The sequence below is a fragment of the Pogona vitticeps genome, chromosome 1 (assembly GCF_051106095.1).
Source record: "Pogona vitticeps strain Pit_001003342236 chromosome 1, PviZW2.1, whole genome shotgun sequence".
NCBI lineage: Eukaryota > Metazoa > Chordata > Lepidosauria > Squamata > Agamidae > Pogona > Pogona vitticeps.
In genome coordinates, this window is record NC_135783.1 from 301,793,018 (window position 1) to 301,807,364 (window position 14,347).

Here is a 14,347-nt window from a genome sequence, read left to right on the forward strand (position 1 = left end):
ATTGTAGATGGTAAGTAAGGTCAGAGTAACGAAATGAAAAATATGCAAGAAAGGGACAATTGAGCAGTTAATAGTGAGCATTTATAAAATAGTTGTTGCTAATAATATATACTTTCTAAAATTGGATAAGTCAGCTTAGCACATGAAAAAGAAAATTTGCAGTTCAAGCCTTAGCAGCCTTTTGATGAACTGCAACTTACCTGTCTTTCATTCTGACTTCCGTTTGATGTTTATTTGATTTGCAGTGGCTGCTTTTAAAATCAGTACTTGAATGTCCTAGAAGGCTAAAGTGTTCCCAATGGTTTTGCTTTATGATGCTGAATTGACCATATAGCCTTTTTTTCTTTTTCTTTCTTTGCAAAGACTAGCTAACTTGTCCTGCATAGAATGTAGAAGGACAGTACTGAGAGAATCAGCATGTATGACATGGGAAGATGAACTGGCAAATGAGCCCTGGACCAATATCCCCCTGAGAGGCAAGCAAAGGCATCTGTCACAGGTCCGGTTTACATCAATACCTGACTTTTAAAAATCGCTGTAAAGTCACATGGTATATAACTCAGTTGGCACATTCACATTGAGTTAAATTGCTTCGGCACATTTCCATTCTCTGTGGGGCACACTTTGTGCATTAAAAAATGCAATACATCACTAAATTGAATGTCTCCTAATAATGCTCCTGGCCAGTGGTGGGATTCAAATAAATTAACAACAGGTTCTATGTCCTAATGATAAATAAATAAATAAATAAATAAATAAATAAATAAATAAATAAATAAATAAATAAATAAATAAATAAATAAATAAATAAATAAATAAATGCCCAGGACAGTGGATCCGATGAGGGTTTCTTCCACAGTGGTCTCCCAGCGGTATGCCCAAACAGTGTCTCTGTTTGGGCATACCGCTGCTGTTACCCTCACCATGGGCATGTGCCAAACACACACACACACAAACAAACACACAACACACAGTGGGTGCTTATGACCAAGTTTGACAGAGAACTGACACATCTCTCCTTCCCTTTACCTCCTATTTCGCCCTATAGCTCATCAGCAAAAATTGCTTCCCTCCCCTTTCCTGCTCCTGAAAAGACTGCTTGTTGTTACCTGGAGGCCGCCTTTGCGCACCTGTTGTGGAGTTAATCCCCCCCCTCTTCCTTCTGGCTTGGAAGGTATGGTCTCTTTTCAATCTGTCGCCACTCCACCTCAACCCCACCACCTCAATCGGTCCTTCAGTTACTGACTCCTCTGAGGTCTCCTCCTCCTCCTTCTTTCCCCTCCACCCCTCACCCACCGCTTCTCCTCGCCAGTCGCTTTGAGGGGTGTTGGTGTTGGTGGCGGCGCTGGTGGTGATTATGGCTTCCCTCAGAGCCCTGGCAGGCTCCACCTCCCCCACTCACCCTCGGCGGCCGCTTCCGAGAGAAGAGTTTTGATTCCCCTTATCTATTGATATGTTTATGTGTTTTCCTTTCTTGGACCTAGATATATGGCCTTCAAGAATAGTAAATCTTACTAGTGTTAAAATACTGATAGCTGTCTTCCTCCTTCTAACAGAGTGGGCCATATGTGTGCCATTTGTCTCCCAAAATTGTCAGTTTTGGGGCAGGAGGAAAAGTTCTTTGTTATTCTAAATGAGGCTTGGAGGTTTGATCTCTTTGTGGTGTGAGTGAATTTTCTATTGCATACCTTGCTTGGTGGATCAGTGAGACCATCACCGGTTCATGCATTGGATATTCTCTGAGATTAAAAAAAGCCCTGTTTCTAGGCAGAGCAACAGTCTTATGTGGTACCTTTAACTTGAAAAAAATCATAGTAAAACGAGGACGGTTGGGTGTTTGACTGAAGCGGTCTCACTCCAAAACTTTTTCCCTCTGTGTCCTGCCCTCATGCCTTGTCAATCACCCCTCCTCAAGGAGTCATCCTCCCCCCCATTTCCCCCAGTGATTGCTCTTTCCAGGGCTCTATTTCTCTCACCCCCACCCCACCTCAGACGGCTCAGTGTGGCACGGGAAGGGAGGCAGCTAATTGTGCCCCCTTCCCCCCCTGGTCGTCGCTGGTCACCTGGCCCCTCCTCCTTCATTCATCTCAGGCCAGCAAACGGTTCTAAGAACCAATAGTACATTTAGGAAGCGGTTCTATAGAATAGGTGCGAACCTGCTGAATCCCACCTCTGCTCCTGGCACACAAACTGCCCTTGGTATCCTGGACACAGAATGGGTGCAGAGCATCCTCCATGTCCTGGCACACACTATGGATGCAGAGCAGGTGCAAACTGTCCTTCATGTCCCGGTGCATTCATTCTACATGAGCAGAGTGGGTGCACCAGGACACGGACAATGGTCTGTTAATTCTTGAGCCCTTTCCTCATTTCCCCTGCCTTGCCTGAGCCCCAAAATCTACATTGACACAAATTATAATGGCAGACACACTCCCATTCCACAAAACCAAATTAAACTGAACTGATTTAGAAATAAAACCCCTGCCAGCGTGTTGAAAAAAACTCGCTTTGCAGCCCAAATAAATAAATTCCCCCCTTGTGTTGTGTGCCTGGGAATTGATGAATCAATCAGTATAACTAGTTCTTATTACCATTGTGTGGGCAATTAAAGTGCAACATCCTGTCTCTGAAGTTCCACACTGTGAATCTAAACAAACACACTTACATCTCAGAGCTTGACTGTAGACATTGGATTTTTGTCAGTTAAGGGTAGAAGCTGGAAGCAAGTATATGTGTGTAGTTGTCAGTAGTTTTCTACCCAAACAGTGAAACTTTTGGACTAGACTTAGAGGGTAGATGGGATGAATTATAGGAGGCTTGGTGATCTTCTCAAGTGCTTCCTATTCATTCATCCATATTAAGAAAAAACATATTATCATTGTGTTCTAGTAAAAGGCCTTTTGTGGCAGGAGCTGAGGAAGCATTATTCTAAATGAGTCATGACATTACTGGTCTATTGTGGAGCTATGAGGAGACCTGTGGCAATGTCACTGTCGTGATGGTGCATGTTCTCACCAAAGCTCAGGTAATTTGTTAGTCAAGTTGTTAGTTCCTGTGACGTGTGCCATGACGTCACCTGCCTGTCTTGGCTAAGGCTGGAGTTTCCTGGCCTATGGCAGGGCAGGAGGTGGGTCTTAAAGGGGTGGAGTTTTTGTATATAAGGGGGAAGTGCAAAGAGGAGAGGTTTAGATAGATAGAGGGCTGAGAGAGGGCTTGAAAGAAGATCTGTAGACAGGGTTAGATATAGGTTAGGTAAGATATAGGTTAGGTAATTGAGTGTTAAGTAACAAAGAACTGTGCAGGGTTAAGGTCTGTGAAATATAGTGTGACAAGTGATTCTTTTACTCAGTGATTTACATTTTATTTTTGTATTCAATAAATCATCATTTTTATTTTGAAATCCATACTAAGTCTGAAGTCTCAGGTTTATGTGTGGTTGGTGGCAGCGAAGGTGTGTATGTGTGTGTGAAGGATCGTGACCTGTCATCTCTTGTGGTGACGTAGGAGGAGGTGGCAGTCGCGACAGTTCCATCATGAATGATCTTGACAGCTTGTAGTTCATTTTTGTGGTAGAGGGTGATGAAAAAGTACTGTGTTGCGTTCTCCACATGCCTCTTGATTGTTTCACCAAACAAAGGCTCACGCCACAAGCTGTTCAGCTGCCACCAGTTGTTCACATCAACTTTCAATGTTAACGACAGAGGTCCAGACAACATGTCTTTTTATATAAAGCAGAAATAGTTTATTGTAACAAAGAATAAAGGTTACGCCAACATCTTTTGTTCTGAACTAAACAGTCTTTAATGGTCTTCATCTGTTCACTACACATCAGCCCTTGCTTAGCAATCTAACAGTCTCCCCTAAACATCCAAATCGCCCATCCTCCTCCTGCAGAGCCTCTCATGACTCCATCTCTCCAGCATTCTAATTGGTACATGCAGATAGCACATTAATATTAATGACCTGGGCGGACACCACACACTGCAATATCCATTGTAATGAAGATGGTTATTGTGTAAGACTTGTCAGTGAACAGAGTCACCTAAAATTGCCTGGTTTGTGTATCTCGGTAGCAGGTGGAGTGCATCTGGTTGACATTTGTAAGCTATGCAGATTTGCTCTAGCACATCTGTATGGAATTCATCAGGTAGTGCAGCTGCTTATGATATTCCTCAGTGGGATGTTAACACAAATGGCTGTGAAACAAGTCAGAAACATTTTAAAGAATATATTGTTTTTCAGAAAGGAAATATGAGTATATTTTCCAGAACTCCCTTCCTGTTCTATTAGTTTTTTTGTGGCTAATGTGACTGTGATTAAATTAAAATTTGTGGGTAATGAGTTGGTGAGATTGAATCATTTCTTCAGAACTTCGTAAATTTCTTTCTGCTCACTTTCAGAGACACTATTTTTCACAATTGCTAATATAGTCCAAATATGGGAATCAGCACTCTTTCTTCCCTTTATTGCCTGTTATAAATACATCTTGAAATTCCCATTTCTTGATTTTTTCCCCCTTTCTTTTTTCCTGTTGCTTTGTAAATGCTCATTTCTCTGTACAATTTTATACTGCAGAGAAATTTTGGCTGATTAAAGCCATTGCTTTGTGTCAAAAATGCATTCTGCATCACCAAAGTAACTTCCTGGGTAATCTTGGCACATTTGACAGGGTTGCTGCAGTCTTTGTGCTAGTGAAGTAGCATCATTGGGTATGGCATCATGCATCTCATGTGCCATGGTTATTATTATGGCGATTGCAGAGATTATTCTTCCTCCCGAATTTCATTAATACATTAACTCTCCCTCTATATCCAGATAACTAACAAGACTATTAAACAAAACACAGTATCAGTCTTTTCAGATTTATCTTAAAATAGGAAAGCCTTTAAGTTCCTGGGGTGGCCTAAAAAAATAAGTATCCTTGGAAATTTGGCATGCCCATTTGGTCCTTAGATATGCTGGTTTCTAGAGTGCAGGGAGTCTGACAGCGGGCACTTAGGCAAATAGTTTTGTAATCATAGGCTATTATTACCCTATTATTAATGTTCTGGGGTGGATGAGGGCAAACGGACTGAGGCTGAATCCGGACAAGAAGGAAATCTTGCATGTGGGTGACCCTGGTGTCAGTGGGTTGGGAAACTTCCTTTCCTTTGGGGGAGCGACTCTTCCCACGAAGAATGAGATTCGCAGCTTGTGCATCTGCCTGAATCCAGATCTCACTATGGAAACCCAGGTGACATCTGTGGTCTGGGCAGCTCATTTCCATCTTTGGAGGATTGCCCAGCTGTGTCCCTATCTAGATGCGGGGGCACTCACAACTTTGTTGCATGCACTCATAATCTCAAGAATAGACTACTGCAGTGCTCTCTACGTGGGACTACCTTTGAGGTTGATGCGGAGACCACAACTGGTCCAGAATTCGGCAGCCAGATTAATAAATGGGGTGAAGAAATTTCAGCATAGCTCCCCCATTCTGGCCGCCGTTCATTGGCTGCCAACTCGTTTTCTCATCAATTCAAAGGTTATGATGATAGCATTCAAAGCCCTAAATGGTTTAGGACCTCGGTACGTAGCAGAACGCCCGCTTCCAGCCAGATCTGTCCATTATACCCGTTCTTCACAGGCAGGACGGTTGAGGACCTTGACCTCAAAGGAGACCCGGAGGGAAAGAACAAGAAACTGGGTCTTCTCAGTCGTTCCCCCCCCCCCCCCCCGCCGCCTGTGGAGCAATCTGCCCATGGAGATCCGCCTGCCGCCCTTGCTGGATGAAGTTAGGGTTAGGGTTAGGGCATTGAAGGCGTGGCTCTTCCGCCAGGCTTTCCCTGGGCATTAAGTTTTTGATATCTCAGCTTCCCTTTTATCATCCTTTTTTGCCATCCTTTCATCATCCTTTTTATCATCTTCATAGTTATCTGTTTTAATTTATCCTACTAGTTATTGTATCTGTTGAAAGTTTGTATTATTTTATTTTTTTATCATGTATTGATATTGTGGTGTTTGTCTTGTTGTTATAGCCGCCCAGAGTGGCCTGGTTGCCGGATGGTGCGCGATATAAATCCAATAAATAAATAAATAAGTACGCTCAGGGTGATTTTAATCATTTTCAATCCAAATAATTTTGATGCTGAACAACTTTGAGGCAGGGACCTGGACATGAGCAATCCTGCTCAAGCAAATATCAGTATTCATTTTAAACTAAAGAGATGGTGGATCTCAGGAAGACACCATTGTTGGAACAGAAAAACATTACATTATTGGCATTCTATGCAGAAAGCAGGGAAGCATGAAAACCTATGTAATCTTATCAGATCAGCAGAGTTGTGCCAGTACCTTAAGAGGTCTGAGATTCAGAGGCAGTGATAGAATGGAAGCAGGAGAGTAACAGAAGGATTCAAATTGCAGACCCATTTGAATAAGTGGAACTTACGGAGAAGTATTGTATCTTTTCCTACTAAAATCATAAATATCACCATATAAAGGCATTGGGCAATAAATTAAAAAGAATTAATTGAAAGACAGCATTTTATTCTATAGTCACTAAGTGGCCAGGTAGGTTTTTAACAGCCAGAAACCTATTTTATTTAAGATTGCATTTTCAGGGATAGTTGTGGTAGTGTCCTGCTAAAGAAGTGCATATGCACACATTCAAAGAAATACTGTAGTAGGTTTCAGCAGAACCAGTCTTCTGTTGGTGTATGGATGCAAGAACAAAGACCAAGTATACACATTGGGTGCTCAATCTGAAAGGGAATTGTACATGAATTTGGCTCTGGACTCAGACTAAGATGGAGACAAAAATATCAACTGAAGAATGAAAGAAGACATCAGGCGTCGGCAAACCTCTGCAGTTCTAAAGGAGCAACACCAACTTTTAATGTAACCGATAGAGTACACACACAGGCAGTTAGGTACTGACTACAACTCCTAAGTCTTCTTGTTCCAGGAAGAATTCAGGCCTTGTGCTCTTGGTGCCTTTTCTGTAACACAATGGGTTATTTAAAACAAGGTGCTCGCTAAGCATACATTCCACATATACAGAAAGCTACTGTGACTGAGCTTTTGTTGTTGTAACAAGCTTACCTAGTCCTATTCCCTTGAACTGTGAAAAAGTCAGAGCCTAGCCCCGGTGATTCCAGGAAACTACTAATACTATTTTGTTTGAGCATTTAATTTCTGTAAGTACTGTGAATTAATGGCTCAAGTGATCCCACAGGATAATGAGAAATCTCAGTAACTTCCGTTTTATCTCTGTTTCCTCAGCATGAAATATAGTGAAAACATGTTTGTTTTCATCAAAACATGTCGGTATAAATTGCACAGACATACTAAGATAAATGGCAAGATTCTTGAATCTGTTTATGAAAGAAAAGTTATATTTCTGAGTGAAAGTGATAAATAACGTAAACAGATTCTAACATCACAATCTCATACAACTGCATTGGCTGTGATATGATGAGCAAAATGTTTTTCGGTATGAAGACGAGCAACATTGTTTGGCATTACAGTAACACAGCCTGAAAATCTTCCCCAACTTTGAGGGCATTTCTGCATGGATATGTGTGAAGGAGAGAAGAGCAGTGTGCCGTCCTCAGAACCATCAGGCGCGGTGACCGAGAGTGGATGCGCAGAAGGCATATTAATAGAAATAGAACAGGAGGAAGTGAAACCCCAGAAAACTACTGAAGTTTGTTTGGCAGATGAAGGAGGGGAGGAGTTGGGCTTGATACTTTGGGAAGATATAAAAGGGGAGGGGGAAGCATGCGTTTTTAGTTGGATGGGAGATGGAGCATTAGCAGGAACCGTGAGTCGAGGGGTGCAAACGGAACCCATGCCTGATCATGAGGGGACAGGAGGGATGTTGAAAGACTTTCCGAATTTGCAATTGGGAGGTGGTCTACTGCCTGATCCTTCGTTGACGGGACCAAAGGGATGTGGATACGACCCCTTAGAATGGGCGGTGGTCGTTTACCCCCACAACCACCCTGGGGGGAGGAGAGTGATCCGACCTGGTCCCTCTTTCCAGCAGAAACCCCCGGAAGGGGATTGGGCCCGGCATCCATGTTGTGGGACAGTTTGCGCGGTGCGGAGTGCCCCCCTGAGGCCCCTAACTGATCAGGAACGCTTTGGCCCAACTCCTTATTGAAGGAGGACGCAATACCCCCGGATGTTCGAGTTAAAAAGTACAGACTGTTACCTGAAGTTAGTTTATTAGATGCGTTCGATTCCGTTGAACTGAATGCGGTTAAAAATAAAGCAGCTATTGTTGAAAACTTGGACCAGCCTCCAAATCTTTTTCCCGCCTTTACTACCAGTGCGCCCCCGGCCAGAGAAGAATCCCGTTACAATGTATATGTATACACTGGCATTCCAAATAAACACAACTGGGTAGCCTTATTGACAATTAATGGACAAAATGAGGGGCAGTTGTTATATTTTAAATAACTATTATTCAATCATTATTTTTTGTTTTATGTGTTAAAAATTAGTATCTTAAGACTCTTTTTAGTTTACTTTTGCATGTTTTTTCTCCTCGATGCAGTTCTTGCTACTTCCATCAGAGCAGAGAAGAAAGCCCCTTCTTTCCACTATGCGCCCCCTAGGTTGTCTCCAAGCAGGAATCGGATGGTTTCTTCTGATCGTTCTTCCCATTCAGGTAATGGACCTCTTGTTCTTAGAACATTCCCATCATGCTATGAATATGACATTGTTACTTTGCTAGATGAACTCAAATGATGTTGGTAGCAGGGGCACAGAAATAACCGCACAACGTAGGAACCACTGAAGGTTAAGGGGCCACAACTTTCTTGATTATAATGCCGCTAGTCCACTAGGATAAAGGATGGATCAGCATCTGTTGACCTGCCTGCTGGCTGATGTTACCCAAGGAAACAGGAAGCCAGACATGGCCTTGCAGGGATATGCCACTGTCTAGTCTGCCTGCTCTCTGTGAGAAGAGGGTGCACAGTTGCCCCCAGGCTGGGCTTTTGCAGGGCCTCTCTGCCCCACCATCTAATATGAAACTGTCGGGGAAAGTTACAAAGCTACTTGACCCTTTCTCCGTCCTCCTGGATTCATCTTATGGTTAAAAACTATACCAACAAAGCTGTGACTGAACAAATTGCAGAGCCAAGAATCATAATGCATGCACAGAATCCCATACAAGAGGTAAAGTGGGTGGGAGAAACTCCAAAGCAGACTGCCTGCTCTGGGCTGGGCCTGTCCTTTCTATACTTCACAGGTGGACCAGAGTGGGAAGCTCTTCTCTCCAGTTCACCTGTGAAGCAAACTATGGCCAAGAGCTAGAGCACAAGAAAAAAAACTCTGAAACCACAGAGGGCTATGGAAGAAGACTCCCAGCCACAAAATGTTAGTCCCTAAGTGGCGGCTGATAAACCCCACCCAGGGTAAATCAGGTGCAACACTTATTTCTATTTGATCCTCTTGGAGTCTTTTCTCCTAGGGCCTAAATCAGATTATATTAAATACTAAAATAATAAATTATTGCAGTATAAAAACTAAAGAAAAAGATATATTAATGAAACCAGCAGTTATAAACAATTCTAAAAACATATTTAAACCAATATAAATGCAACAGTCCCGTTTGAAGAAACCCCTTTTAACTCACTTAGATAAAGCCTGATTGAAATGTCTTTGTCTGCTTGTAGAAGAGCAACAAAAATGAGGCCAGCTTTCCCTCCCCACCCCCGAGGAGAAAGTTCCACAATTTGGGAGCAGTGACAGAGAAGGCCCTCTTATGTGTCCCCACCAAATGCACCTGTAATGGTGGTGAGACTTGAGAGCCTCCTCTGATGATCCTCATATGGGGACATACAGTTTGAGATAGCGTGAACCCAAGTCATTAAGGGCTTTACATGGAGCTTCGTGGTGCAGTGATTAAACTGTGTTCATAGGCTGAGGTTCAATCCCAAGTAGTTGGCTCAAGGTTCACTCAGCCTTCCATCCTTCCAAGGTCAGTAAATTGAGTACCCAGCTTGCTGGCTGGGGGGTGGTAATGTGTAGCCTGCATAATTAACTTGCAAACTGCCCAAAGAGTGCTTTAAGCACTATGGGGTGGTATAAAAGTGGCATGCTTTTATAAGTCAAAACCAGCACTTTGAAGTCTGTTTGGAAACAGATTGGTAGCCAGTAAAGCTGCTGTAATGGAGGGGTATATGATCCCTGTATCTAGCCAGAGTGTAAGTTACAATTAGAGTAGATTCATCTGGATCAATTGGATTACAGAGGAGCTGATTTACCAAATTTCCACTAATGCAATTGGCTTACTCTAGTGCAAATTACTACACTAAACAACAGAATGTCAGCCATTGTTGGTAGCATTTGGCAAATCTGAACTGTACAGAAAGAAACTATAATTGATTTAATAATGCCAATCTTTCTCAGTTTGTGTGTGCTTTGTATCCTTCTTCAGCTCTTTCTTTACCCCTACAAAGAACCTGATGAATTCAACCAAGTAGATTTAGAAGAGCATTTTTTTTTTACCTACCCATTTCCCGCAGAGGTTGTTTATTTGGATTGAACCATGCTATGTATTAACAAGCTATATATTCTTTAATCTGGAATTACTAGCATAATTTTGTTTTTGTTTTTGTTTCAAACCAAGATCCATATGACATGCATTCTTTCTATAATATGCAATGCAGATTCATGACAAGGCAGTCAGTTTATTTAATTTGTTCATGTCACTGGGGCATGAAATGCCTTTGGAAAAATCACAGAATAAAGAAGTGGAGAGTTATTGATGGATTTGCAAATATCAGTTAATCCCCAAGGTCCCCTAACTTTTATAAATTTGGGAGGGTATTTCCCCATGTAACAATCTGAATACTACTGAAAAGTTACAGGACTAATTGTAATTTATGGCTTTTGAACAAAGGAGAACTACCCAGCTATAAAAATAATGTGAACCATATACGTTCTGATATGGGTGAGCAGTTTTTGCCTGGGGCTAAAAATGCTGAAATACGTTGTAATGCTTCTTTAGATTTTGTGTGGATCTGCTCCGCAAGTGACTGCAGTAAAGTAATTAGGTTTATGCCATGTGCAAAGTTTCAAATCTACTCTTGATAGTATCTTTTGAACTGCAAGACATGTTAGCAAAAACAAACAGTCCTCAGTCTCTGGTCTCTTATATCATAACCAAAACATCCAGTTCAGCCATTTTAAATTTTTATTATATTTAGAAATATTCTGATGCTTGTTTTGGCTTTTTACAGACATGAACAGGAAACCCTTTAAATGTGGACTGCTGTTTAAAAGACTTTAAAAGTTAGTGCCTATGACATTCTGGTGCAGTTATGGCAGTCCCGAAACCAGCATAATCAGGGAGCTGGGCGTGGGACAGATTGTATTTGTCTTCAGTGTGGAAGGGATTACCACTCTCAAATTGGCCTTCTCAGCCATACTAGATGCTCCAAGTCCTCTATTCAGAACATATTATCACAGTCTTTTGAGACTGAAGAATGCCTACTATGAGGAGTATCTCCGCTGTGGAATAAAGGGAAAATTGTTACTAAGTTGTCAGTAGGTTTACCATCATTTGCACTAAAAAGGCTTTCAGAATGTAATGTTATTTTTTGTAACGTGGTGCCAAGGATCACCTAGAATCTTCAATTATTGTTTAAGGCAGTGGTCCCCAACCTTTTAAACACTGTGGACCGGTTGGGGAAGGTGGGGTACCACCCACGCGCTCACGCGCATGCGCAAAGGGGTGTGTGTGTGCTTGTGTACACATGCTCATGGGCGTGAAGGGCAGGGGCACTCGGGGGCACTTGCATGAAGGGGTGGGGGCACTCACACAGGCACTCATACGCATGCACGAAGGGGCTGTGCGGGGGGAATGCGTGCAGGCTGGGTGGGAGATCTGTCTCCGTGGCCTGGTCCGGCCCAGGCCATGGACCAGCACCGAGCAGCAGACCAGGGGTTGGGGACCCCTGGTTTAAAGCACAGACATAAAATTAAAACAAGGTTTCTGTCTAGATTTGAAATGACAGGAGCACATGTCAATAAACTGAATCCTGGCTTAGGTGTCAGTACAATCCTTCTGTCATTCTTGCTACCTTTTATACGCTGTAAAAATGTATATGTTTTAGTACTCTACAAATGAACAGTTATGTATCTGTTCAGTGCAGCCTTGTCATATTAGTAAAAGGAGACGTTATGTAGAAGAGTACAACTTTTCCAGGGATAAGAAATAGATTTTGAGGTGACGTAATGGGGAAGGGCAGCAAGTCAGCACCATGGACAGCCAACTTGAGCTCCAGAATTGCAACTCCACACCTCCACACCCCTGCACAAGAACGAACTTGATCTACAGGAGGAAAATACATTTGGGACTGATCCCTGTGAGGTTGATTCCAAGCAATCCTGCTACCGCAAGACTTGTTGTGTCTAACTTTACCTTTAATATCAGTGGCCTAGAATCCAGGTGTAGATTTCAGATAATGTGTGATTGTTTTTATCTATTGTGTTTCCCCAAAAATATATTAATTTTTGCTCCAAAAAAACGCATTAGGGTTTATTTTCAGGGGATGTTTTTTTTTTCATGTACAACGATCTACATTTATTCAAATGCAGTCATGTCATCTTCTTCGGGTTGCTGCACAGTGGTGGAGGGCAGGGTTTCACTTAACTGGGGCTCATTTTGGGGGTAGGGTTATATTACGAGCATCCTGAAAAATCATACTAGGGCGTATTTTCAGATTAGGTCTTATTTTCAGGGAAACAGGGTAGAAGGCACAATTACAAAATCATATCGTTTTCTTCAATTTCCAGCGAAGGCACATCATGATAACAGTTGTGAAACAATGAGGTAGCTCCCTCTCCTGAGCTGCTTGGTTGCTTCATTACAATATTTTGGGAAATATCCTGGGGCAAAAAAATGCATCCTGTTTTATATTATTCATTTCCAGGCCCATACATAGCACTTTATACTTAGCAAAGGTGATTTTAAAAATAACCATTGTTCTATCTTGTAAAGAGGAAGGTGACTCATAACTTTCAAATTCATCATCAGTTCTAATAATAACTTGATTGCCTAATGATTCTCTTGTGTGCTTTGTAACAGAAACTCCATGTCACATTGGATGGAACTGTACCTGGGTTACATCTGCAGATGCTTCTGGAAAACCAGACTGGTTATTGTCTTCGGTTCTTGCTCTGATGTCTCAAAAAGACCAGCAGATTATGGAGAACAGCTCATCCAACAGAGATCTAGAAGGTTCGTTTGTACACAGCACACATATTTGTAGCTAATTATTTTTGCTTTCCAAGAAGTCATTTGTTTTGGATTTTTTTTTCCTTTGCTTGATTTGCCGTAATATGTACCACTGAAAAAATGTTATGGGTTAAAACATAAATTGATTTTTGTTTCATATTTGTTAGTCATCGGCTCACAGCACAGACATATTAATTATTTTCTGAAAGAGAATATCCATTCATTGCACTGCATCATGTGCTAAATGCTGTTTGTGTATTAAAATAATTATCATGAATACAAAAGACATATTGTAGGTTCTCTATGTGGCTTCAGTGGGAGAGTATTGGCTCTTCCTTTCTTTATTGAAGTTTGGCACGTTTCCTCCACCAAGCAGCAAAAATTCAGAAGAGGCTGAAACTATGAGACAATTCATATGTTACCAGCAGTGGGAATTGGTGCCCCATGTTCTCCGGTAACCATATTCAAAAGCTCTTGGATCTAGTTCAAATATATGTTTCCTTTCCATTTTTTAAAAATGTGCTGTCAAGTTGATTCTGACTTATGACAACCTTTTCCAGGGTTTTCTAGAAGTAGAATACACAAGAAATGCTTCCCTTCTTCTGGGCATTTAGGGACTGTACAGTTTGCCCAAGGTTACAAAAGTTAGCTCTCCCCCTAGAGCCACAATGGGGAACCGAACTCCCAACAGTGGCTCTGCAGTCAGACAACTAACTCACAGAGCTATCGAGCCACTTCCAAATTACCATCTTTCCTCATTTTCACCCTTCCCTCCATCTAAACGACAATCTGGTGATAAGAAACCATGCTGTTGCTCCCACCCATATTCAGTTTCCAAAATGTTGGATTAGCCACTTATCAACCAAGATCAGTTTTCACCAGGGACCCTTCTTCTGTTTTCTATATGTGCCAAAGGATTTGGGTATGGAAAAAAAGAGTTCCTTGTGGTTTGTTGGCTTTGGAGTAGCTAGAAGCAGCATGAGTTTCTTCTGTAATTTCTGTCTGCTCTGGGGCTGTTCAACGCAACATAGCCTTGGATGGCACCCCCTCTCTTGAACTGTAGGTGATCCAATACTGCAACAAAGCTCAGTGGTGATGGTGGGGAGAACCATT

The 14,347-nt window shown here is 42.0% G+C and overlaps 1 protein-coding gene across 2 annotated transcripts in view; it reads left to right on the plus strand.

Moving 5' to 3' along the window:
- LTK (leukocyte receptor tyrosine kinase) overlaps positions 1 to 14,347 on the plus strand; it is a 150,042-nt gene that overhangs the window by 62,159 nt on the left and 73,536 nt on the right. For both annotated transcript variants that reach the window (XM_072986249.2, XM_078391402.1), the window contains exons 2-3: positions 8,540 to 8,653; positions 13,085 to 13,237. In XM_072986249.2, the coding sequence (XP_072842350.2) occupies positions 8,540 to 8,653; positions 13,085 to 13,237 (267 nt within the window). The remainder of the gene's footprint in view (positions 1 to 8,539; positions 8,654 to 13,084; positions 13,238 to 14,347) is intronic.